The following is a 25,309-nucleotide window of genomic DNA, read 5'->3' on the forward strand; positions in this document are numbered from 1 at the left end:
TTCTAATTTATCGATCAGTGTTTTGTGTATGACCCTGTCAAATGCTGAAGTTAGAGCTATATAAATTAGATCACAGCACAATTTTTCATTCATATCTGTTATTATATTGTTATAGAATATTATGCTACAGGTGGTAATAGATTTATTTTCAAGATATCCAAACTGATATATGGTTTCAAGTACCAACCTTTCCAATTCTGACAAAAAGTGATCCAATATTACCTTCACCCAAGGGTGTAGCTAAGCATAATCACTGCACTCGAGTGAGTACGTTTTTTTTCTGAGCAGCTGTCAGAAACTGTATAGTTCAAACAGCACAGAATGTTTAAAACTGTCTGAACTACTGTATACTGTACAATGCTATATATAATATGCTTTCCTGAGAAGAATGCATATGTAAAGTAGCCATTTTATGGTTGCAATTAGCAACAGTTTAAAATACTGTCCCCTTCTGAAGTGCATAGGGCAGTATTTAGACAGTTTAGTACATTTTTTCAATGACTGGTGGATGGTGGGGACAACAGCATAAGGTATGAGTACAAAATATAAACGTCTGGCTACATCCCTGCCTTCACCAATATTTTAAACACCATGAAAGTAAACGTAAGGGTTTGCATAACTCTGGGTGTATCCTATTTCCCTTTCACTTAAAGACTGGTTTAACATGCCTCGAATCTTGAGGAATTTCCCCATATTTATACCACCTAGTAAATAATAGATATAATGGTACTGTAAGTTCTTGCTGAAGTGTTCTCAGGTCATTATTACTAATTTTGTCTCCTCCCTGTGCTTTGTTTAGATCCAGTTTGCATAGTTCTTTCTCAATATTATCTGATTTGATTTCAGCATCTGAGTCTACCTGGGTGCCACTAGGATAATTTATCACCCCCTTGACGAGCTAAACTGTTTTGCATAAGATTTTGTAATATATCATCTGTTGTATCTGAGAATAAATTTTACACACAGTTTGCCAATTTGTATGTCAATACTTCTTCCACATCTTTTGTATCTATAAAATGGTTTCCTAATATGCTTAATATCTTTATATAAATTTTCTTCAAATTATTCTTGCTATTGTCTCACACTATGTTTACTTTGTCTGTCCAGCTTGTTTACTTCAGTTTTCAAAGGTGTAGTTCAACCTTTTTTCCATTTCTTATGTTTTTTATCTCTCAGATTAATCAAGTATCTTGTTCTTATTGAAATATATCCTCCTGAAGTTGTGTGCCTAGATCCTGATATTAAACATTTTTTTTATTTTTTACATTCAAACAATTTCTGTTAAACTACTTTCCACATTCCATCTGCAGTTTTTTCCACTGAACACATCAATCCAGTTAGTTTTACACAGTGTCTGTTTTGCTTCCAGATAATCTGTTATTAATCTTCTGTGCATTGGTCTAGATTTCAGTTTAGCAGAATTTTCTAGCAACAGATTAATAACCCCATGATCATTGCACCATCAAAGGTCACAAAACTTGACAAGAAGTAACAGTAATTTCTTTAGGAACACAAACAATGTCTAGTATTTTCCAGTCCCTGGTAGGCTTTTTAGCAATGTGAAGCAGCGGTTGTTCCTGTACATACGCTGTGAATAATTTCCTTACTAATATTGTTAAATCAATATTATTGCAGTCTGTTATTATTTTCCCTCCTGTGTTTCATGAGAGAAATGTCTAAATTCTTCTAGATCATCGGCACTTGACTTTGGTGGTCTATACACTTCAACAATTGTTATATGTTCCAGTATTGTTTTCATTGTCACAGTTACACAATCTATAGTATTGATGTTATCAATTAATATGTTATAATCACAGGTCTCATAACTATTTTAATCTCTATCATAACACCTCCACTTGATTTTTTGTTAGAATGTCTGTTACAGTAAAATGTATACCCTGACAGAACTGGTTTCCAGTCACTGTTATTTAACCATGTTTCACAAACAATAACAATATCATTCTTGTGGGAACATAGCAAATTTCTAATAAAAACACTTCAGCCCCAATTCCAAATGACTTGCTGCCAGTTTAAGTGACCAACCACTTATACTGTGAGCAGGTTGAGAGTAAGTCTTTTGGAAACTGTCCCCCAGTGTAAGCCTGTTTGCAGGTAGGCCTTACACCAAAGTAAGTCATAATCAGGGCAGACTTACACTTAAGGGTATCTCTTTCAGAATCTGGCCCTTTATTATTAATACTCCTAGCATTAGCAACCATCAGAGATGCATCAGATATTGCTGTGAATTGTTACATTTTCAGCATGGCAAAAATCCTGCCTTGTGTTTGTCAAATATTGCAAAGTATTTGCTGCAAAAATTATCTTCCCTGATTTTGACAGGTACATGTTATCCTGTCTGAAAAGGTTCCCCCAGCTGTTCTATTTTACTTTAGAATAATTCAGAAATCTGCAGTAAAAATACTTAAGACATCAGTGAGTGCCTTTACAATCCATATTTTGTACACTTCAGCTGAAGATGCTAAAGTTAGGTAGTTCAGAACTTGATAACACACGAATTCACCTTTACAGCTTTATACTTATGATTAAATCTCATCTAACTTTAAATGTGCATTAATAATACATCATTCTAAAGTACCAACCTAGAATTGGTAAGCAATTACAGGCCAGCAGTGGTCCAGTTGTCAAAATCTGTAAAAAACAACATGGACAAATCCTAGAACAGCTTGAAGAGTACAACCTGCTACAAGATAAACAACATGGATTATGGATTATGACCTACATGTATCATAACATCTCTATGCTCACTAGCTGAACTAATTTGCTCTAACATGTGGAAAGGTCAGTTGATCAGTGCTATATTTTTAACATTAAAAGAGCCTTTGAAAATGTGAATCATTCCATTCTACTGCAAAAGCTTGACAAAATGCTGCACAGCGATTTGCTAGCTCTCTCTCTATCTGATCTTTCAAGACATATGCAAATGGAACCCTACACAATTGTGTCCTATAAGGTCCCTACTAAGTACATAACCTGGGTCTATATCACACTATCGAATGCACTAAACATAGCATACCTTTTCGTCGAACCTTATTTGTTGAATCTTCATCCATCGAATGATTGTTTCAGTGAATCTTTTCCCCACAGTAAGAAATAAGTTGGCCAACCTACTGACCACAACAAAAATAGCATTATTTAAAACCCTCCCGGTGGGGGGCTGCACCCCCTAACTAAATATACCAACTCCAAAATCGCACTGCAGTGGGGAAAAGGGCAAATTCCTGATAATGGCCCACTGGTTACTTACTGTGGGAAAAAGTTAGCTGAAATGACCTTTCAATGGATGAAGACTTCGACAAATAGGGTTCGATGAAGAGGTGTTCAACATTTAGCCATTCAGTAATGTGATATAGACCCACATAACTTGTCTCCGTGTTTATTAATGATCTTTTTCTAGGCTTGCTGCAATAAATGGCATCATTTGTGCTTATAATATAGTCATTGCTCAGGCCCATAAATCCAATATAACTCTAAAAACGTTTATTCAGCTTGACTTTGCCAACCAACATAACCGGAAAACTTTCAAAAATTAATAGTGAATGCATAAAATCTCTTGTTATGTTCTTTAGATCAATCCAGGGAATAGCCAAGTAGTAGTACCATAGATATCTACAACCCATTAAGGTAGTTATCCTCTTTCATGCACTACCCTACAAAAGTAATTATAGGTACACATCAATAACAAATAAATGCAATAGCATCCAAAAACATTTACCAGTAATCCAAAACAAGTTGAATGCAATGTGCCATAAAGTACCACTCAGAAATGGTAGAAACAAGAGTTTATTCACGCCAACAACTTCTTGGACTCACAAACAGATAACCAGATCTGGTTATCTGTTTGTGAGTCCAAGAAGTTGTTGGCGTGAATAAACTCTTGTTTCTACCATTTCTGGGTGGTACTTTATGGCACATTGCATTCAACTTGTTTTGGATTATAGGTAGACATCAACCAACACCTGTCATTAACTACGTCATCAGATTTCCATATATCAGTATAGTTTGTAAGCATGAACAAACTTTGTTTTTCTTTGTTTTTGCTGGTTTACCCTAGTTGTGATACCTGCACAGTATTGCTTTTTCCCTTTTTTTTTTTGTAATGTCTTTGCCTTTAGGCCCAGGTCAAGGCAGAAATTATCCAAAGACCAATTCATTCTCCTGGTTAACAAAGGAAATAAATAAATACATGAATAAGAAGGGAAAACTACACTGCCATATTGTACAATGAAAGGACCCTTCGCTCATTCAGTATTGAAGCAGCTAGGATGAAAGAAGAGTGCTGTAAACAGAAATGTATCTGTTCTGGAAGAAAAGAGGACACATACCATCTTAGTTTCACAAAAGGCTGAAGTTTTCACAGAAGGATTTTTATGAAATTTCTGGTGATTTTGTGATGAGTTTACAAGTTAAGTTAAATACATTGCAAACATTCTTTGAACAAAGATTTGCAAAGAAGTCTATTGGAGATATCTTTTCTCTTGAGAAAAAAAAATAACTAAAACTGAGCAAACAGATATTGATAAACATTTTTCATAATTGGAATTAAAGTCATCCTTTGGTATCCTCTCTGTGGGATGAGTGTGGTATGCCTTACTCTTATTAAAATTATTGAAAGACTGGCAGTTGAGATTACTGTGCAATGTGTATTGAATGAATGAATGGCATAAAGAAACGGTTGAGGATAATTCAACATTCTATAATGATGTGATGGAGATTTTGAAATGGAAACCTATTTCATTACTAAACTATAAGTTTATTGCATTTATGTTTCAGAAAACAAATTGGTTAACTGTCAAAAACTGGTTTGGGATGAAATCCAGAAGTTAGCCTCAGGGAGTAGAGTTCATAGTATTTTGTGGCTGGTTAAAGATTATTCTAGATGGTTGACATTAGGTCCCGTAAGTTTTTTATGTGTGTGGAAAATTGTAATTTATTACAGAGGATTAAGTCTATGGTCTGTTAATGAGCTGCTCCCTGTAGTCAAGAGTTTGATTTCCTTCACCTACATTTGCTCTAAAGAAGTCATTTAACCAGCCAGTGTTCATAAATCACCCTAGAAAAGCGACATTTGTTTCCAGTGGGCTTACTTGGTTAATTAATACAATCAATTAACAATAAATATATTACTATTATTAATAATAATAATAGGCTTGTCATCTAATCTCTCATTTAGTACCTGTGAGCTCAACTTGAAACGTTGTGCATTGTTACAAGTGGCCTGTTTAAATAGTTATATAAAATTAAATATATAATACATTGATATATTGGCAAAGATAACTAAATAGGCAAAGAATCAAAACTGTTAAAGCAAAAAAGAGAACAGAGCAGAAACAACTCGGCAGCAAATTATTTTATTCGTAAGTGCTTTTGTTCATATAAGTATAATGAACTTCATCAGACAAAATAAGATTCATAACACACAGGTTAAATAGCATTCATTTGCACACGTCACTAAAAAGTAACAACCTCTTGAAAAGCCCTCCAAATTTTTTAAAGATATATGTCTCTTTACAATTAAATACATTCTAAAAATCTGACTGATCTAAAAATAGTTGTACACATATCAAAAGTATCTAAACTAAGTTTTTTAAAATATGCATCTGTAAAAAAATGTATTTATAAAATGCAGAAGGTCCAATTAACTTAGACTCCAATGCTTTTTATCAATCTGTCTCTCTAAAGATTTCAATTTTAAAATGCAGCCCAGAGAGATGTGTTCATTAAGACAAGGGTCTGACTCGTCTATTCTTAGTTCCCATGGACCACCCCTGATGTTCTTTGTAACTTCTTCTATTACAAAATATTTAAAAAAGTGTTTGTTATTTTCAAAGATGTGTTTACATTGTGCATTATTTACGTTAGCTTTAGCTATATCATACTGATGTTCATACACACGTTGTTTAAGCATTCTTTCAGTTTTTCTTATATAAAACCTGGGGCTATGTTGGCATCTAGCCAAATATATTACACCTCTAGACTCACAGTTATACTTCCCTTTCAATTTAAACTTTTCACCCAAAAGTTCAAATGCATCTTTACATCCTTGTCTCTACAGTAAGACCAATGGCCACATTTAAACATACCTCTAGTCTTACTTAACATCACAGGTTTATTTTCAAGCAGGTATTTTATGTTACTACCCTTTTTAAAGGTAATCCTAGGTCATTCTTTGATTTTTTGCCTAACTGGATTGTCCTATCTTAACAGTGCCCAGTTTTTAAATAATATTTCTTTTAAATTAATAGAATCACTAGAGAACGCTGTGATGAAGCTCACCCAAAAATCACGTGTACTGTTACCTCCAGTAATGCATTACTTGCCATTGTTGTTAGACTGTTTATAACAATTTCACCATTCAAAATTGGTTTAAAGTGGCCTGACATTCTTTTATTTGTTACCTCAACCACTAATGCATTAATTAGCCAAATGGGATACCCACGTTTCACAAACATGTTCATTAGAGTAGAACATTCAATACTAAATTCATCATTTAGTGATATCATCCTGGCCGCTCTTACAAGTCGGCCTTTTACAACTGCCTTCTTTTGGTGGAATGGGTGAGAGCTACTATAATGCAAGAAGGTATTGGAGTATGTTGGCTTTCTATAGATTTTAGCCAAATACCTGCCTTTGCTTCTACTTTTAGTTAACATTACATCAAGCAAGAAAATAGAGCCCATACTACATTGATATGTAAATTGTAAAAAGTCTGTGGTGTTGTTCAGACTATCTACAAAAAGTTTCGCTTCCTCTACATTTCCTTTAAAGATCATAAAATATCATCCAGGTACCTGGTATACCAGTATACCTGGTCAATTAAGTGGTTGTTTTTAAATAGAAGTTCTCTTTCCCAAAAGGCCATTACTATACTGACAAAGCTGCCCCCCACAAGGTGATCCCGTGGCAACTCCACTTTTTTGTAAATAATATTCATTATCGAATAGAATATAGTGGTTGGTTAGAACACTGTCCAGCAGTCTTTCAATAAAACTGATGTCATTGGTGTCAGTGCCTTTTAACATAAGAAAACCAATGACTCAATTTACCCCAATGTCTTGGGGAATAGTTGTGTATAAGTCCTTGACATCTATAGTCAAGAAGTTAAAGTCTTGCTGGAACTGCAGTTTATTCATATTTTCTAAAAAAATCCAAGAGTCTCGGCAGATTTGAGGTTCAAACTGTAAAAACTTCTTTAATTTAGAGTCAATGACCTTAGCACATGTGTAGGTAATGAATTTCCAACCATCAACAATAGGTCTCATCGTGGGGGGGGGGGGGTTGCATAAGTTCTTATGGATCTTAGGGATTCCAAATAAAACAGGTGTAAGGGGGGGGCAGTCATATTCATGTAATTAAACATATCGATGTTAATAGTCCTCTCAATAAATAAATCACTTATGTAAGATCTTACTCATTGGTATGCACCATGTATTTGATTTAATGATACTTTTTCATAGACTTCAGTATTTGTCTTTCATTTTAACAAGATAATCCTATTCATCCATGACCACAAGGCCACAGCCTTTGTCTGGTTTCATAACACGAACATTTTGTGCCCTTAAAAATTCAAGACACTGTCTCTCAGTAACAGTTAAGTTAAATGCAACTTTATCATGTTTGTTTAAGTTAGCCCTTATATCAAGTTCACATATCTTTTCAAACAAATTTAAGGTTATATGTAACAGAGGATTTAAGAGGCTAGCAATCCTAAAGTCACTGTTAACTTGACTATTTTGTCCAAAAAAGATGTTTAAATTCAACTTATGTACCAACAATTTAAGGTCCAAAATTGTTCTTGATAGATCCGCACGGGTTGTTGGAACAAATTGTGAACCTTTTGCCAATACATCGATAAGCTCACTTTCTATGTTCAATGTGGAATAGTTGTAAATCCTAAAGTCTTGGTCGGTGTTGGTTAAAATGTCAAGTTTGGACTGTAAGTTAGAGCCTCCTGGCATATCTACCACCTGTGTTACCTGCGGCGCCAGTTCTGTTTCCTGGTGCGTTGATTCCTCTAAGGCCCTCCTTGAAAGTTCGATTGACCATTCCTCTGTTCCTGGTGAAAATCCTGGTTATTCCATTGGTTATTATAATGTCACAAACCAAGAACCTGTACAAACTCCAAAGATAAAACCAAATCCAGAGAGAATCACAACCTTGCACCAATATTTCACTTTATTAATAAAGTGAAATATTGGTGCAAGGTTGTGATTCTCTCTGGATTTGGTTTTTATCTTTGGGATTATTATAACGTGTTTGTTGAGCATTATTCTCTTGCCACTCATGTAACCTATTGCTCCTCCTTATAGTGAGAGGTTCAGGACTATTGCTTGCACACCCTGGGGGGATGTGTGTACTAGTTTCTTGTGTTTGGGAAATAGGGTAGTTATTCTCTTCATTGTTAGAGTTCACGGTTAATTTTTTTCCCCTATTAAAAGATGGAGGGGCAGGATAGGCACAGCCGTTTTCATAGTCACATATGTCTCTCTCCATTTTCTTTATTTTAGTGTCCCTTAGTTTAATAATGGTTTGGTCTATGCTTCAAAATATGCGGTAATATTTGAACTTGTACCGCAAGAAATCACTATCTAAAGTGATTTAATTTTCAAGTCTTTCTAATTCCACTTTAAGCTTTTCAGCTTGTTGACTGTAATGTTTGATTAGTAATTCAAGGAATTCACATCCTTGCCTGTTGAACAGCTGCAGAAGATTGCAATGAAAGCCGGAATTCTCCTCAAGCCATTCGGGTATCTCCATAATCAAAACCCCTTCGTAATATGTTGTCTCCTGATGCATTCTTTGAAGTAATTCATCTCTATCTGTAATTTCTTGTATTTCATGAGTTTGCCATCAAAGTTCTTCAGGTTATTCAGAATGTTTGTATGTTCCAGGTCAATGTTACCAGTAAGGTGTAAGGCTTGATTAATACCAGGATCATCTGTACTAAAGGAAAATGGTACAGCTCTAAGTAGTGGAAAAGTACAACTGTCGGACCATTACCTCTCATGCCTCTTGGCTCACTGGTGTTGTTCATATTATTTTTGAGCATAGAAACAATATTTGCGGGGGGATACAGTTCAGGCATTCACTGTTATTAGTCATCAAAGGTGCTGATGATATAACAGAGTGATTTAAGCTACCTCCAGCCCCTTGATCACTTAGGTTCTGACGTACCCCATTAATTACGGTGTTGTTGCCTTCTCTTACTTCTGTGGTGTTTAGCCTTCTGGCCATGTCATCCACATGGGCTGACTGTTGAATTAATGCTGTTAGGTTTCCAAGATGGTTCTCTCCGGTAGTATTACCAAAGTGAGTTTGCGAAAATAATGACTGGGATTCCAAGCTGTTACCAGTATCCATCCCAGACACAAACATGACTAAATAGGCAAAGAATCAAAACTGTTAAAACAAAAAAAAAATGGAACAGGAACAACTCGGCAGCAAATAATTTTATTCGTAAGTGCTTTTGTTCATATAAGTACAATGAACTTCATCAGACAAAATAAGATTCATAACACACAGGTTAAATAGCATTCATTTGCACACATCACTAAAAAGTAACAACTTCCTGAAAAGCCCTCCAAAATTTGTAAAGATATATGTCTCCTTACAATTAAATACATTCTGAAAATCTGACTGATCTAAAAATAGTTGTACACATAGCAATAGTATCTAAACAAAGTTTTTTTTAAATATGTATCTTTAAAAAATGTATTTATAAAATGCAGAAGGTCCAATCAACTTAGACTCCAATGCTTTTTATCAATCTATCTCTCTAAAGATTTCAGTTTTAAAATGCAGCCCAATATCTCCCAACTGTACCGAATTACTCAGTAAAAAACTAATTTTGGGGTTAAATAATGGGGTGCCATGATTCCCGAGTGGCACCCCTTAATTTCAGATTTATTTTTAAAGATTTATTTAAAAATTTGCGGTTTCGCTGACGTCATCATGCACGAGATGACATCAGGAATGTCAGCTCTGCCAACCAGTCGGAATTCAGCTCAAGCCCCCACAGGGCATGTATTTCCGGCAAACGCGAGCGGGATCTGTTTGGATTTATTTTTTCTGCTGCTGCTGGCTTCTTTTTAGCATGGAGAGCTGCTCTGCTTGGATTTAAAGTAAACACGAGCGGGAACTGTTTGGACGGCTTATGTTTTAGCGTGCCATGGAGAGCTACTGCTTGGATGTATTTATTCTGCTGCTTAGCGTGGACATGGAGATTTATTCTGTCATTATCATGAGCAGATTATGCTGGCTGGAACTGTAGGTAAGGTGTGTGTGTGTGTGTGTGCGTGTGTGTGTGTGTGTGTGTATATAGTCTAGGGCAAAAAAAGACTGTAAGTGTTATTTATTGCCTTATGCGTGTGCGAGAGCTCAGAGAAACTTTTAAGATGAAAAGAGAAATGGCACGGCAGTCTGCAGACATGTATGTAATGTATTGCTCTTCTGTTAAGCTTCTTATTCTGCAGTTTCAGAAAGTGTATTGGGTATTTGTGTTTTTTCTGTTTAAGGCAAGCTGAAATGAGAAACGGGCCAACGTGGCAGTTATGTGCGAGAATGGCAGAGTGTAGAAGTGTTTATTTTATTTTGGGTCAGTACAATGTATTATGAGAAAAAGACCTTCGGTTGCTTAACTTGCTTTATTATTTTGTACTTACTAAGTGATTTTTTTTTTTAAAAGTCATGCAATTATAGAACAACTGCAAATGGGGCTAGCTGAAAGCCGGGTCACTGTTCTATTAAGCTTCAGTTCTAATTGAGAAACTGCAGTCTGCAGACGTGTATTGCTTTTTCTGTTAAGCTTCTGATTTTTTGTGTGGTATTGCTTAATGCCGGAGTCAATTGCTTTGTGTGTGGTATTGCTAACTACAAAAGTCAATTGCTTTACAGTATTATTACTTACTGCAATTAAGATAGCTCCTACTTGTGGTCTGTTCCTCTTAAAATTTGTGGTTTCTGGCAAATCAGTGAGAACTGAATTCATTAAATAATGATGGCCATTTAAGTTTCAGTCATCCTATCTTTCAGGAAGTGCATGGTAACACAAAACATTTTATTCTAGCAACTTTTCTAGGATTATACAAGCAATGTTTAAAGTGTCCCTGATTTGGGGCCTTTGCCCCCCCCCATACATTTTGGCTTTTTCCAGATGTCTTGTGCTGCATAGTTTTCAGGGGGATCGAACTTTAGTGCTGCTTATGTGACTCTGTTTGTGCTAGTAGCACAACAGGTAAAATGCTTGCTTTTAATGCAGAAGGCTGTGGATTCTACTCCCACATTATGTAGCTAGATTGCTGATACTGCACTGTGTACTTTTGGGGTGTGGATACTGTAGTCCTAAGAATGTCTTTGGCGGAGAATGGAGATACCTAGTAACTATGAACCTGTTATCAGTTTGCCATCCATTCCCTATTGCAATATTAATAGCTTACCATTTTTTAATGCAATATAGGCAATTTATTCCTCAAGGGCAACAGGCACTTTATTTTTTAGATGAAGCAATGAAATATAAAGTTGTTTGCTAGCAACAAGATCTTCGTTATTTACAGATCTCTTTAACGTAAATTATTTAGATGACTTTTCCTTTTGCAGATATTGTGCATATTTATGGATACGGGTGGATTGCAGTAGTTTGACTAAGGCTGTTATGATGGAAATGTTCTGAATTGGGGTACTGGGCAGTTTTGTCATTATTGGTTTGTGCATTTTGTTTCACTGCTTACTGGGAAAATGTTCAAAACAAATTTAAAAAGCGCTCTAACAAGTGTGCTGTATTCAAGGAATATAGTTTATAAGAATACAAGGAATATAATTTAATACAATCAGGAAGGTGCATCAAAAATCACATGTATGACAGCCCAAAGGTAATCTTTATCCACCACTGGCCAGATGCATTTTGTTTGGATGTGGTGTGGGTTTCAATGTTGTTTTAATTAATGTGACTTTCAAGGGCAGAGAAGTTTAATGCCAAGTCTATTTTCATAGTGAGACAGTATTGTTTTGTTTAGCATATGTTTGTTAGTGTTTGTGCATTATTGTGCTGCAAAATGTAAAAATAAAATCCAAATAATCATTGTAGAAGTAAAGCAGTATGCACATATTAGTGTTTATGGTAAATGGGGTGAAATAGCCAGGTAATGGAACATTGGAATGGCTGCATGGGAACTCTGGTGTGGTGCCATATTTTGGTTGTCTGTTCTTTAGTTTGCATTTGAAAGTTGGTATCCCACAATTCCATTGGTGTGGGTGGGGTTACATAATTATGTATGCAAATTCCATGTTAATCAGCGTACAGATTTGTACCTATTTTTCATGGGCCTTGTCCAGATTTTCGATGTTTCCAGGTTGAGAGGTATGGCCCAGAGAGATGTGTTCATTAAGACCAGGGTAAACACAGGCACTTAATATTGGTAAAGATATTTTAATGATGCTGTTTTATTTGGTCTAGGAAATATTGTGTGACACGTGGTTTTAAATATGTTTTTCTTTTTTTTCTTTGAAATGTCTTTGCCTTATGGCCCAGGTTGTGGTTGCATTACAAATTCATTGTAGTAAAGTGCAAGAGTTTGGAAGTCATTAGCTAGGTAAACTGAAAACTATATCATCTCTTATCAAAATATGAAAAGAGTTCAAGCTGCCATATAAAAAGAAAATGGTTTTGTTAATAATGTGTTTAACTTGTGAGATTTAACCTAGGTTATGAGATAAACAGGAAGGTACACTACTGGAAATATGAACTGCTCTACCTCCTCTATGAATAACTAAATGTAATTATCCCATTTTCATTCCTTTCTCTTCCCACAGGAATATGATTTCGTCTACAGTTCAACGAGCCCTACTAGCTCCTGTAATGTGGATCATCATGAGTCTACTTGATGGGAAGAGCATCATCTGTGCTTTTAGTGAATCTGTTAATCCAGAGAAATTTGCAGAGCTCAGCAACAAAACAGAGACAGAGCTTGAGTTGCTTCTTGCTAAAATTCCATGCAAAAAGCATGACGAAGAGATAAATATTAGCATCAGAAAGGCAGTGTCTCGATACCTCAGGTGTTTATCACAGGTAACGTCTTCGCAGTTTTTAATCAAAAATACTGTTATACTTGTGAATAATAAAGGCTTATATGCACAGGAAAAGATCATAAGTCATAGTTCTGAGCAAGGGTCTAGCTAAACTATCAGAGTTCTCTGAACATAACAAGGTGGCCCAAGTCTTATTGCTAGGGCACATTCATATCATCACATATATAAACACACAGATATACACACACAGAGTTTTATATAAAATAATTATTTTTTTAATATATAACTGATGAAACACAAAAATATTTTTATACTTTTTTTTCTTGCTGCTTGCTGATCATTACCCATCTCCTGACCAGTCAAATGATTCATTCCCCAACAATGGGCAAGAGATGCTGGAATAAGCCATCGTTCATGCAGCCATCAGAATTGGTTCAGCCTTTTTTCTAGTTGACCCTAACCCCAACATGCACTTTTGCAAATACTGGTGAGGGGGTATGTGTACTTACAATGGGCTGCCTAAATAGGCCATCCCCTCACTTCCACAAAGGATGTTCCATCCAAGCAGTCCCACCCAACCAAGAAGCACAAGCGATGACTTCCATAGTCTCCACTCTTCCTAGGAGAGATGAGCAGGCCAGGTTCCTTCACTCTTCCTCCTACCTGCCTCGATCCTCCAGTGCTGGGGCCACTAATTGACCCTCAGTCTCCTGGGCCACAGTAAACGCTCCCTTCCTCTCTACTATGAACCCAGTCTACAGAAATATTAAATGTTAAAAAGTAAGAAAATGAATGCTTGTATGACTGCATTTAATAAAACCAGAGCAGTATTGTGCCTTAAGTTAAAAAAACATAATTTTATTTATTAAATAACCTTAGTGGTACAAACAACTTATTCATTGCTATGTACGTTACTTGTGTCACAGATGTCATGTGGTTATGACTTAGAATACACAGCTACATACTAAAAAGTTACATGCACAATGTATTCGCAGTGTAGGTGATTCTATTTGTGTTTATCAACGGTTAAAATATAGAGCTATAGCACAGTAATTTATAATATTCATGTTTATCAGTGGTTAAAATATAGAGCTATAGCACAGTAATTGATAATATTCGTGTTTATTAGCGGTTAAAATATAGAGCTATAGCACAGTAATTGATAATATTCGTGTTTATTAGCGGTTAAAATATAGAGCTATAGCACAGTAATTGATAATATTCGTGTTTATTAGTGGTTAAAATATAGAGCTATAGCACAGCAATTGATAAAGCTGCTCCTCATAAGTAAGCACTTTTCGGGTTAAAGAGTTTTAATGCTGCTTTCCTATGTTAGTTACCTTGTTATGCTGTCTTGCCTACTAGAGCCATACAGAATAACATCAAATTCAATGCAAAGACACCACTGGTGCATATGTACACAGAAGTGGTAATGCAATGCCTCAAAATGTAAGCAACTCACTCACTTCAGAATTAACTTGCTACTATTTGGGTCCAAAACTTAAAAAAAAAAGATTAAATCATTACACTTGTGAAGCAGAGGTGTAAAACAGCAGCAAGTCTGATAATAAATAGATAGATAGATAGATAGATAGATAGATAGATAGATAGATAGATAGATGGATAATCTACACCTGAATGACATTTCTTTCACAGTTTAAAAAAAATACATAAACACAGCAAGGTACCCAAAGTAGATCTGCAATGAGAGAGAAAAGCTAATGCAATAAGGTTAACTGAAACATTAATGTTTTCAAGATGTCAGCATTGTAGTTATGACTTCCCAAACCTTACTCAGAAGTAAAACGTGCACACCTACCTAATATGACATCTTTGTTATCTTTGTTGTACATGATATTAGCTTCAAAATTATGCAAGGCATCAACCCATACCTGTTACACATACAGTGTAAAATGCACTGAAAAGTAATGAATATATATGATCTTTCTTGTACAAAGGGAACATTAAACAAGTGGTGTAACACATACTAGTTTTAAATCATGTTTCCCTTCGTTATAACATCTGAAATATTTTAAGTACCATAAATGATACCTCTACCAATGTTTTATTTTCATTTTCTATAACGTAACATTTTGGTAATTAATGAATTATATTTTGATATCCCTAAATGTAACTAAGATAATATTTATATTAAAATTAAAATTTTTCTATAAGCAAATGTTTTGTAGCACAATGGTTTAATACACTATGTGAGCCAATGTGATCTATTTATTTCCCCCATAATAGAAATGTTAGACTTGACTTAATTACTTTTTAGGTATTTTGCTTGCTGTGGTCCTAAAACCACCGTAATTCAGGTGCCACTACTAAAGTTGCTACTCAAATGTTTGACCCTGCAGACATAAAATATAAACCTGCTTGATGGATTCTCACTTGCTTGTTCTAGCTCTGGATTGCACATCCCCAAGAAAGGGACTTATCTCTTTCCCTAAGGGGGGTGGGATCATTGGATGAGAATAATGTGGGGGTACAGGGTGCTTGTTTCCCTGTGAAAGCTTTCTTTTTGTAGGTATTTCATGTTTTTTATTCCATCAGATTTCCTAAGATTTTTTTCTTGTTTCTTAAAGCTGAGCTTTTTAATCAACTTTATAAATGTACATTCTTTAGCACAGCAGCACTGAAAGTTTCTCATTCAGTGTACTAATCCTTCAAACCACAAGATGACAAAGAAGATGGAACAGGTATTATCAGTGGCATATCACTAATGTAGCCAGTAATTGCAAGCACATAAAGTAATAATGTAACAGAGGTTTTAAAATGTGTTTCTTAACATGTATTGCCCCCTGCTGCTGGCATACAGATTACTGCAATAAAAGAGGGATCATATAACATTACTGAGCAAGTGAAACAGAGTAGCCACACTGATGCAGTATTGATAAGATGACATTGCTGTCACAAATGATAATATGCCCTCTGTAAATGCATCATTGTCTCTGTGTAATTACAAGAACTCTGTTCTCATAAGATTGCCATGGAACCACAGAGCGATATGAATTCTTCAGTAATGGAAATTTGTCAGTTAAAACGTTGATGTCACAGCAGAGTAGCTTATATATATATATATATATATATATATATATACATACATACATACATCTATGGGTCTATATTACCATCTTGAATGGTAAAAATATCGAACGCTCACATGAGCGAAAACGTACAAAAATGAACTTGCTATTATCACCCCCCCCCGCTAAATATATATTCCAACTCCGAGGTCACACTACAGTGAGGAAAGGGCAACTATCCCTATCCTCACTGTACCACGACCCCAAAAAAACAAGTTCGTTTACGTACCTTTTCGCTCATGTGAGCGTTCGATATTTTTACCATTCGAAATGGTAATATAGACCCTATATATATATAAATATATATATATATATATATATATATATATATATATATATACACACACATATATATATATATATATATATATACACACACACATATATATATATATATATATATATATACACACACACACATATATATATATATATATATATATATACATATATATATATATATATATATATATGCATACACACACAAACACGCACACACACACACACACACACACACACACACACACATATATATATATATATATATATATATATATCCACACTTTCTGAAGGCAGTTAATGAAAGCAGCAGAACAGCAAATGCTGGAAGTTTGACATTTGAATGCTCAGGAGATATTATTTAACTTTAGAAAGAGAACATAACAATGCACATTTAGTTCAGTGTAAACTTGAGAGAGGAAGAAATTCATTGCATTGAAAGGAAATATTGCAATGCATTTTGGATAATTTATTTGGCTCCTTTAAAACAGACAGAAAACTCAACAGTTTTGAAGAGGTGACTTGCAAATCAAATGTCATTCATTCACACCCACCCACATATGCAAATGGTATTCCATATCTATTTTCCACAGAGTTCAAGAAATGTCAGAAACTGTAAGAAATGCCTGCCATGTACCTATATGCATGTCTGTCTATCTATATAAAATATGTTAAGTATGTAAACATCTGTCATAGAAGTACACAGTGCCATTTGCGGTGCATTAAAACCTGGTAAAGGTTAATAGGCAGTTACTAGACATGTAGTCTGGGAGAGCACTGAGGTGCCTAGCCCGATTCCCCAATTCCTCCAAAGTACTACTTGGTTAAATGACTTGCTCAAGGTCACATAGTAGGCAAATGGAAGCCAGATAGAATCAAACCCTGTACCACAGGAAGGAGCTCAATAACAGCACACAGACTTAATCTCTCCACTGCCAGACTTCCTCTACACTAACTTGCATAGCTTCTGCTATGAGGCCTTGAAGGGCAACTTGGTGAAGACTCATCTCACTGAGATAAGCTGCCCTGGGTTAAAGCCCAGTGAAAAAAAATAAAATGAACATTTTGCAGGAGAGGAAACCCTCCTGCAACCCCCTTGTGAGGATCAAGCTCTCATAGTCCCAGACTTATATATGCTAATTCCATGACTGCACAAACAAAAACAAAAGGAAGTTCCAAAGCACAGAAATTATTGCTAGTGCAAACTTATGAATTAACTGTATGAGCAGTGATTTCGTACTGAATGCCGTGACTGTTCAGTTAGATATCAAAAGGCTGAACTTAACATCTGGAATCTGGCAGTCTGCACTTGATGAGGGAAATATCTATTACTCTGTCTCTCTATAATATATATATATATATATATATATATATATATATATATATATATATATATATATCACACACAAACAGTTCCTGTAGTCCACCAAATGTCGTCAAATAACAAGCACAGCACGGCTCAATCAAACAGGAACCACGAACCACTGCAGTAAAAGTCCTTTATTTTAAAACCATCCGACAATTGTTAACACTTAAAAATGTTGAGCGCTTTCATCTAGTACATCTAGATTTCCTCAGAACATTAAACTGAATGCATCATGACTATTAAATACTTAATTTACCCGCCTTTTATGCAAATATAGTACCTCTAATTGATTTTTTAACCCCTGAATGAAACTTTAAGAATGTAACCTGTTGTTGGCTACAAACTATAACAACATAAAAGCAGTACAACAGTGATAATATCCATGTTCCAATGTGTTTTGAAAAAGCAAGAAATCCATATTTTACACAATTCATCACTGTATAATATATTAACTATACATACTACTCTAACTAAAAACGCATATATATGTATATATTTTATATGTTTGAACCTATAGTGATTACATAGACCTTATAATCTGGTTGGATGTGATTATAAAGTATACTTTAAGTTCTCAATAATGGTTTAGTAGGTATAACTTCATTAAGCCCGGGGGGTGTGGCTGCCCCTAAGCGCAATTGCCACTTTATTTCTTTTTCCCCCACTATGGCCTTTATATTACCTCCTCTGGGATTGGGACTGACCACCTCCAATATACCAAACTTGAAATTCATACATAACTCATTATTTAATATATGTCTCGATAGTGCGTTATTAACATCTTTTCTTTTGATACAATATAAATGGTCATACATTCTGTTTTTTAAGAATCTATCTGTCATTCCAACATAATAATTCTCACATGTATCACAGATAGCCAGATATATCACATGCCTTGTGAGGCAATTACCATTTTTAAAATAGATTTTGGTTCTGTTTTTGTCCTTTAATGTTATACTTTTGCCTTCATAAATAAATTTGCAATAATTACAACGTCCACACTTTGTGGTACCCCTACTTATATGTCCATCTATTTTGGTGGAACTTTGTCTTATTTCTATAAGTCTGTGAAGACTATTACCTGCCTTATGTACAAAGCTAGGCATTGAGGGAACCTTATCTTTCACCCCTACATCATTTGTTAGAATATGCCAATGCTTGGATATTATCTGTTTTACCTTATGTGTTTGATCTCCATATTTCACAATACATGCTCTATTGTATCCATGCACCATCTGTGGTATTGTTCCTGTTATTTATAGATATACCTTTACCTATCAACGGGTAATATTTCCTACCCCATTCCTGCATAATATACTGTGTAAGATCTATCAACATCTTTTCAGGATAACCCTTTTCCCTAAACATGGTCTCCATAAGCTTAATTTCCTTGATCATGTTGTTCCTTTCAGATGTCATCCGCGCTGCCCTGATCATTTGCCCTTTCACAATGTTATACTTAACTTTATATGAATGGGCACTAGAGAAGTGCAAGTATCCATTGCTGTAGGTCTCTTTCCGATGTATCATAGACTGGAATGTCTTACCATCAGTATAAACGAATACATCTAGGTAGTTAATACCCTTGCTATCCCATTGATAAGTAAATTTTAAATAAGTGGTGGTACCATTAATATAATTCACAAATTCTTCTAATTCGTTGGTATTCCCTGTCCATAACAAGAATATATCATCCAGATATCTTACATACTTTTGTATTTTCGACATCCAGTCTGTTTTGAGAATATACGTTGTTTCCCAGTCTAGGAGAACCATGTTTGCATACATGGGGGCACAAGCTGCCCCCATTGCCACCCCTGAGACCTGTTTATAATATTCTCCTTCATAAAAGATGTAATTATAGTCCAATACTATTTCCATGAATGAAGTAAGGAGAATAATTTCATCTTCCTGTAACCCACCAAAGTTCTTAATACTCTGTATGAAACTTTCTATTCCTTCATACCTAGGGATACATGAGAACAATTCCCTGACATCAATGGTTACAAAAATGATATCAGGAGACCACAGTTCTTGTTTAAATATTCCCAGGAATTCCCAGGAATCTTTCATGATGTGCGGTATGGTGTTATACATGTGCTTCAATCTGTTGTCCACTACTTTACCATATGGAAATGTCTTACTTGCGCTCCCTGAAATGATAGGTCTAAACGGGGGGTCTGTGGGATTTTTGTGTACCTTGGGGATCCCTCTTATAGTAGCCAAAATCGGATACTCCACTTTCAAGAATTTGTAAAGCTCTTCATCAACTTGGTTGTTTATCAAAAATTCCTCCAAAAAGGAGTCTATTCTATTATGAGCAATGTTAACTTGATTCAGTGAAGATACTTCATACTGTGTTGTGTCATTAAGTATCTCAAATATCTTGGCACTGTACTTTTCTTGATCGTAGAGTACGATCCCCCCCCCCCTTATCAGCCACCATAATCCTAACATTAGCGGAGCAAATGGAATCAATAACTGTATAGATGTGTTTGCTCTCAGATTGATCCTTCTTAGAATACTTGCTTTTCTTGTATAACTTATAAATATCAGCCTGTATAGCTTTTTCAAAGGTCTCCAAAGTTTTAACCATGGGTGGTGTAAAAGTGCTCTTTTTTCTAAGATGTGTATTCATGGGTGCAATTTGCAACCTATTTTGGAAGAATACCCCTAAGTTTAACTTCCTTAGAAATAGCTTGAGTTCTACCAGGGTATCTACTAAATCTATTGATTTGTCAGGTATATATTTCATACCCTTCGAAAATACTTTTACCAAGTCGGTATCGGGTGCATAGTTGCTATAGTTATAAATTTTAACTCTAGCCTCTATACTATTAATATTTATACCCTTCGCTTGGCCTATGCATCGTACTTGCGTATTATTCCTAGAACTTTTGATGTTAGATGCACAATCAGTATTCAACCCATTTCTTATCTCTCTACATTCCACCTGGGAAACCCCTTCCTCCTTCTTTGTGCTATATGCCACTTGTCTTGTTCCTCTTCCTCTAAAAAAACATCTACAGGCTGTTCATGTATTTCTTTTTCTTGTGTAAAATCTTTAATGTCACCCTTGTATGCAACTCTCTGTCTCCCTGTATCCTTACTATTCCACCTGTAAGCTACTCTCTGTTCGTATTGCTGCGTGTCTCGTTCCAATTTTTTACATTTTCTAGAAAAAATGGTTTCACTACAATAGATGTATTCGTTTATACTGATGGTAAGACATTCCAGTCTATGATACATCGGAAAGAGACCTACAGCAATGGATACTTGCACTTCTCTAGTGCCCATTCATATAAAGTTAAGTATAACATTGTGAAAGGGCAAATGATCAGGGCAGCGCGGATGACATCTGAAAGGAACAACATGATCAAGGAAATTAAGCTTATGGAGACCATGTTTAGGGAAAAGGGTTATCCTGAAAAGATGTTGATAGATCTTACACAGTATATTATGCAGGAATGGGGCAGGAAATATTACCCGTTGATAGGTAAAGGTATATCTATAAATAACAGGAACAATACCACAGATGGGCATGGATACAATAGAGCATGTATTGTGAAATATGGAGATCAAACACATAAGGTAAAACAGATAATATCCAAGCATTGGCATATTCTAACAAATGATGTAGGGGTGAAAGATAAGGTTCCCTCAATGCCTAGTTTTGTACATAAGGCAGGTAATAGTCTTCATAGACTTATAGAAATAAGACAAAGTTCCACTAAAATAGATGGACATATAAGTAGGGGTACCACAAAGTGTGGACGTTGTAATTATTGCAAATTTATTTATGAAGGCAAAAGTATAATTTTAAAGGACAAAAACAGAACCAAAATCTATTTTAAAAATGGTAATTGCCTTACAAGACATGTGATATATCTGGCTATCTGTGATACATGTGAGAATTATTATGTTGGAATGACAGATAGATTCTTAAAAAACAGAATGTATGACCATTTATATTGTATCAAAAGAAAAGATGTTAATAACGCACTTTCGAGACATATATTAAATAATGAGTTATGTATGAATTTCAAGTTTGGTATATTGGAGGTGGTCAGTCCCAATCCCACAGGAGGCAATATAAAGGCCATAGTGGGGGAAAAAGAAATAAAGTGGCAATTGCGCTTAGGGGCAGCCACACCCCCCGGGCTCAATGAAGTTATACCTACTAAACCATTACTGAGAACTTAAAGTATACTTTATAATCACATCCAACCAGATTATAAGGTCTATGTAATCACTATAGGTTCAAACATATAAAATATATACATATATATGCGTTTTTAGTTAGAGTAGTATGTATAGTTAATATATTATACAGTGATGAATTGTGTAAAATATGGATTTCTTGTTTTTTCAAAACACATTGGAACATGGATATTATCACTGTTGTACTGCTTTTATGTTGTTATAGTTTGTAGCCAACAACAGGTTACATTCTTAAAGTTTCATTCAGGGGTTAAAAAATCAATTAGAGGTACTATATTTGCATAAAAGGCAGGTAAATTAAGTATTTAATAGTCATGATGCATTCAGTTTAATGTTCTGAGGAAATCTAGATGTACTAGATGAAAGCGCTCAACATTTTTAAGTGTTAACAATTGTCGGATGGTTTTAAAATAAAGGACTTTTACTGCAGTGGTTCGTGGTTCCTGTTTGATTGAGCCGTGCTGTGCTTGTTATTTGACGACATATATATATATATATATATATATATATATATAATTATCTTTCTACACCTATATCTATATAATTATCTATCTACACCTATATAATATATATATATATATATATATATATATATATATATATATATTTACATACACACATATGTATAAATAAAAAATATATATGTATACACCTACAAAGGAATACATACAGTGCATGCACCCATACACACACACACACACACACACACACACACACACACACACACACACACACACACACATGCAAACAGATAAAGACTATTATCTATTGATGGATAGATAGATAGATAGATAGATAGATAGATAGATAGATAGATAGACAGACAGACAGACAGATAGATAGATAGATAGATAGATAGATAGATAGATAGAGATAGACAGACAGATAGATGTATAGATAAATAGATCCTTAAAACTAAACATATGTTACAATAAAATAGCGAAATTTGCAGCAAACACCCCACTAAAACCCACCACTGTATAGCCTTAGAGATTTACACTGGCTAGAACTCCCCAACTACCTTACATACTCACACCCCAAGATAGTCCACAAATTAATTCATTCCCCTGAAAAATGCCAATCAATGAAAAATATGGTTCCAGCCATAATCCAGTTATAGAGTACTATGGTCAAGTAACAATTCTCTCCTCTGCATGCCCAAAACAAGCAACTTGTCTGGGGATTCTGTATACTACCACCAAGTCACTAAAAAATTGAATTATATCCCTTTGGAAATAAAACTGACAAGACACATACCTTCAAGTTACCACTATAACAATATCTAAACAAGAATTGGCTCTGTTCTGGTTCAGCTCCCAGCTAGAATAAATTTAGTGGCCACACCTGTTGTCCTTCCTCCAAATACTTGTCCTTTCTACTTCCCACATTTTCTCCATGGGGCCAGAAAGATACATACTAAACCACAAGGCATAACATAAATTATATCAATCACAGGTTCTAAGTGACAAGATTCACTCTCTTCTTCTCTGATTAGAGCAACCACTATCTCCCTGTCCCCCCTCTGTCACTGTTTCATCAATTTCTCTCTCCTCATCTATTGAAAATGAATACTGCTTACAACAGTCCAAGTAGCCCCAACCAATCTCACTTTCCTGATTACTTTACTTCTTAATCCTAAATGTATTGATACATTTATACTTGGTAATATATTACATTATCAACTAGATCACTCCTGTCTAATATTTACATAGTTATGCCTCATATTTTCATTATTTTAATTCCTAGAAATTGCAAGTAATATTACAATATATTTTGCAATGTTATCTCTCTCACTGTCTGCTATATACAAGCCTGTCTGTTTCTTATTAATGAGCTACAATGTAAATGCCCATGCAAGCCATATACATTGACTTTTTCTAATGATGTTTATGTAAGCTATTGTAAAGCTTTTTCTCTTGTGTATGTACACCTACCTATGTTTTGTATTCCCTCTGATATCATGTAGCTGTGTTTTATGTATATGTCAAAACTGGTATTGAATGTGAAGTTTTTATCCTGAGGCCTCCACTGAAAAACGAGTTTATATCAGTTGAACTTTTCGGGTAAACAAAAACAGACAGACAGATAGATAGATAGATAGATAGATAGATAGATAAGATAGATAGACAGACAGGCAGACAGACAGATAGATAGATAGCACATTAGTAATCCTACAGTGTGCTACATGGCCCTCGCCTACCCATAAGCACACATGGTAGGCCGCAATGCATGTTCATGGGCAGGCACAAGCCCTATAGTGCACTGTAGGGCTAGTCAAGTGCTACACTTTGTATGCCATTCTAAAACATTTCTTTACAAGTGTTTTCTTAGGATGATTACTATAAAAATATCTCTATATTACATCAACATAACAAAAATAAGCAAAGCACTTCAGCTTGCCCACTATATTAGGAAAATGTATAATAAAAGCTATCATACTAAACATAAAACACACAACAACAATGTAAATCAGCTGAAGACACTCCAAAGCAAAACATGATCTATAAAACAAAATGCCAGTTGGTATGATATAACAATAAAAAAAGAAAAAAGAAACAGCCACATTTTTAGATTTACTTCAAAAGAAAAAGGTCATCAAACATAAAAGAACTCAAAGCAAAATACCAACTGGAAAAGTCTGACTCAAAACATGTAAATATGTCAATAAAATATCTAAAACAATATGAAAAACTAAGAACAATAATGCTTAAAATGCCAAAAAAAATCAGTAAAGGGAAAACAAGTCTAACACAATTACAACTCAAATAAAATACAATATTTCAAAATGCAAATAAAATATAGCATTACATCAACAAAAGTAATAATAAATATAAAACAGGTTGCTGAATATTCTGAAAACATATCCCTGAAAAAAATGTGCTGTTTCCGTAGGTTATATTTCACATTCATTGTGTTTCTGTATCATCTGAAACAGACTGATGTCATGATTCAGAAAAAAAAAAACAGTAGTCTGGCCTGCTGTTCTGTGAAAATTATTGAGAGGAAATCTGCACAATATCACCAGATGGAGACTAAGTGTACAGTAACATTAAGCTGGCATAGACATGCTCATTGCTGGAGGAAAAAGGATATATCTTTCAAAGATATGGACTGTGTATCAACAAGTCACATGACCAAGGTCTGTTGGTATGCATTGTAGTACACCTATGATGCTGGCCATTCATACACGCACTGTTGTGCCACTCCATATCAAAACAGGAATAGTTTAGGGCCCCAGCAAGGACTGTATACAAAAGTCCCTACCATCTTTGTATTATAAATGGGAAGAAAATGGGTGGATACAACAGTAAGA

General features: G+C 35.0%; 1 protein-coding gene across 1 annotated transcript in view; it reads left to right on the forward strand.

The window, feature by feature from the left end:
• The window catches only part of LOC122788816 (calcium homeostasis modulator protein 3-like), a 76,051-nt gene that overhangs the window by 36,466 nt on the left and 14,276 nt on the right, over positions 1-25,309 (forward strand). Inside the window, exon 2 of the mRNA XM_044055690.1 lies at positions 12,826-13,081. Coding sequence (XP_043911625.1) covers positions 12,826-13,081 — 256 coding nt within the window. The remainder of the gene's footprint in view (positions 1-12,825; positions 13,082-25,309) is intronic.

Source organism: Protopterus annectens, chromosome 14.part0, assembly GCF_019279795.1.
Source record: "Protopterus annectens isolate FY-2018-M chromosome 14.part0, PAN1.0, whole genome shotgun sequence".
NCBI classification, from domain to species: Eukaryota; Metazoa; Chordata; order Ceratodontiformes; family Protopteridae; genus Protopterus; species Protopterus annectens.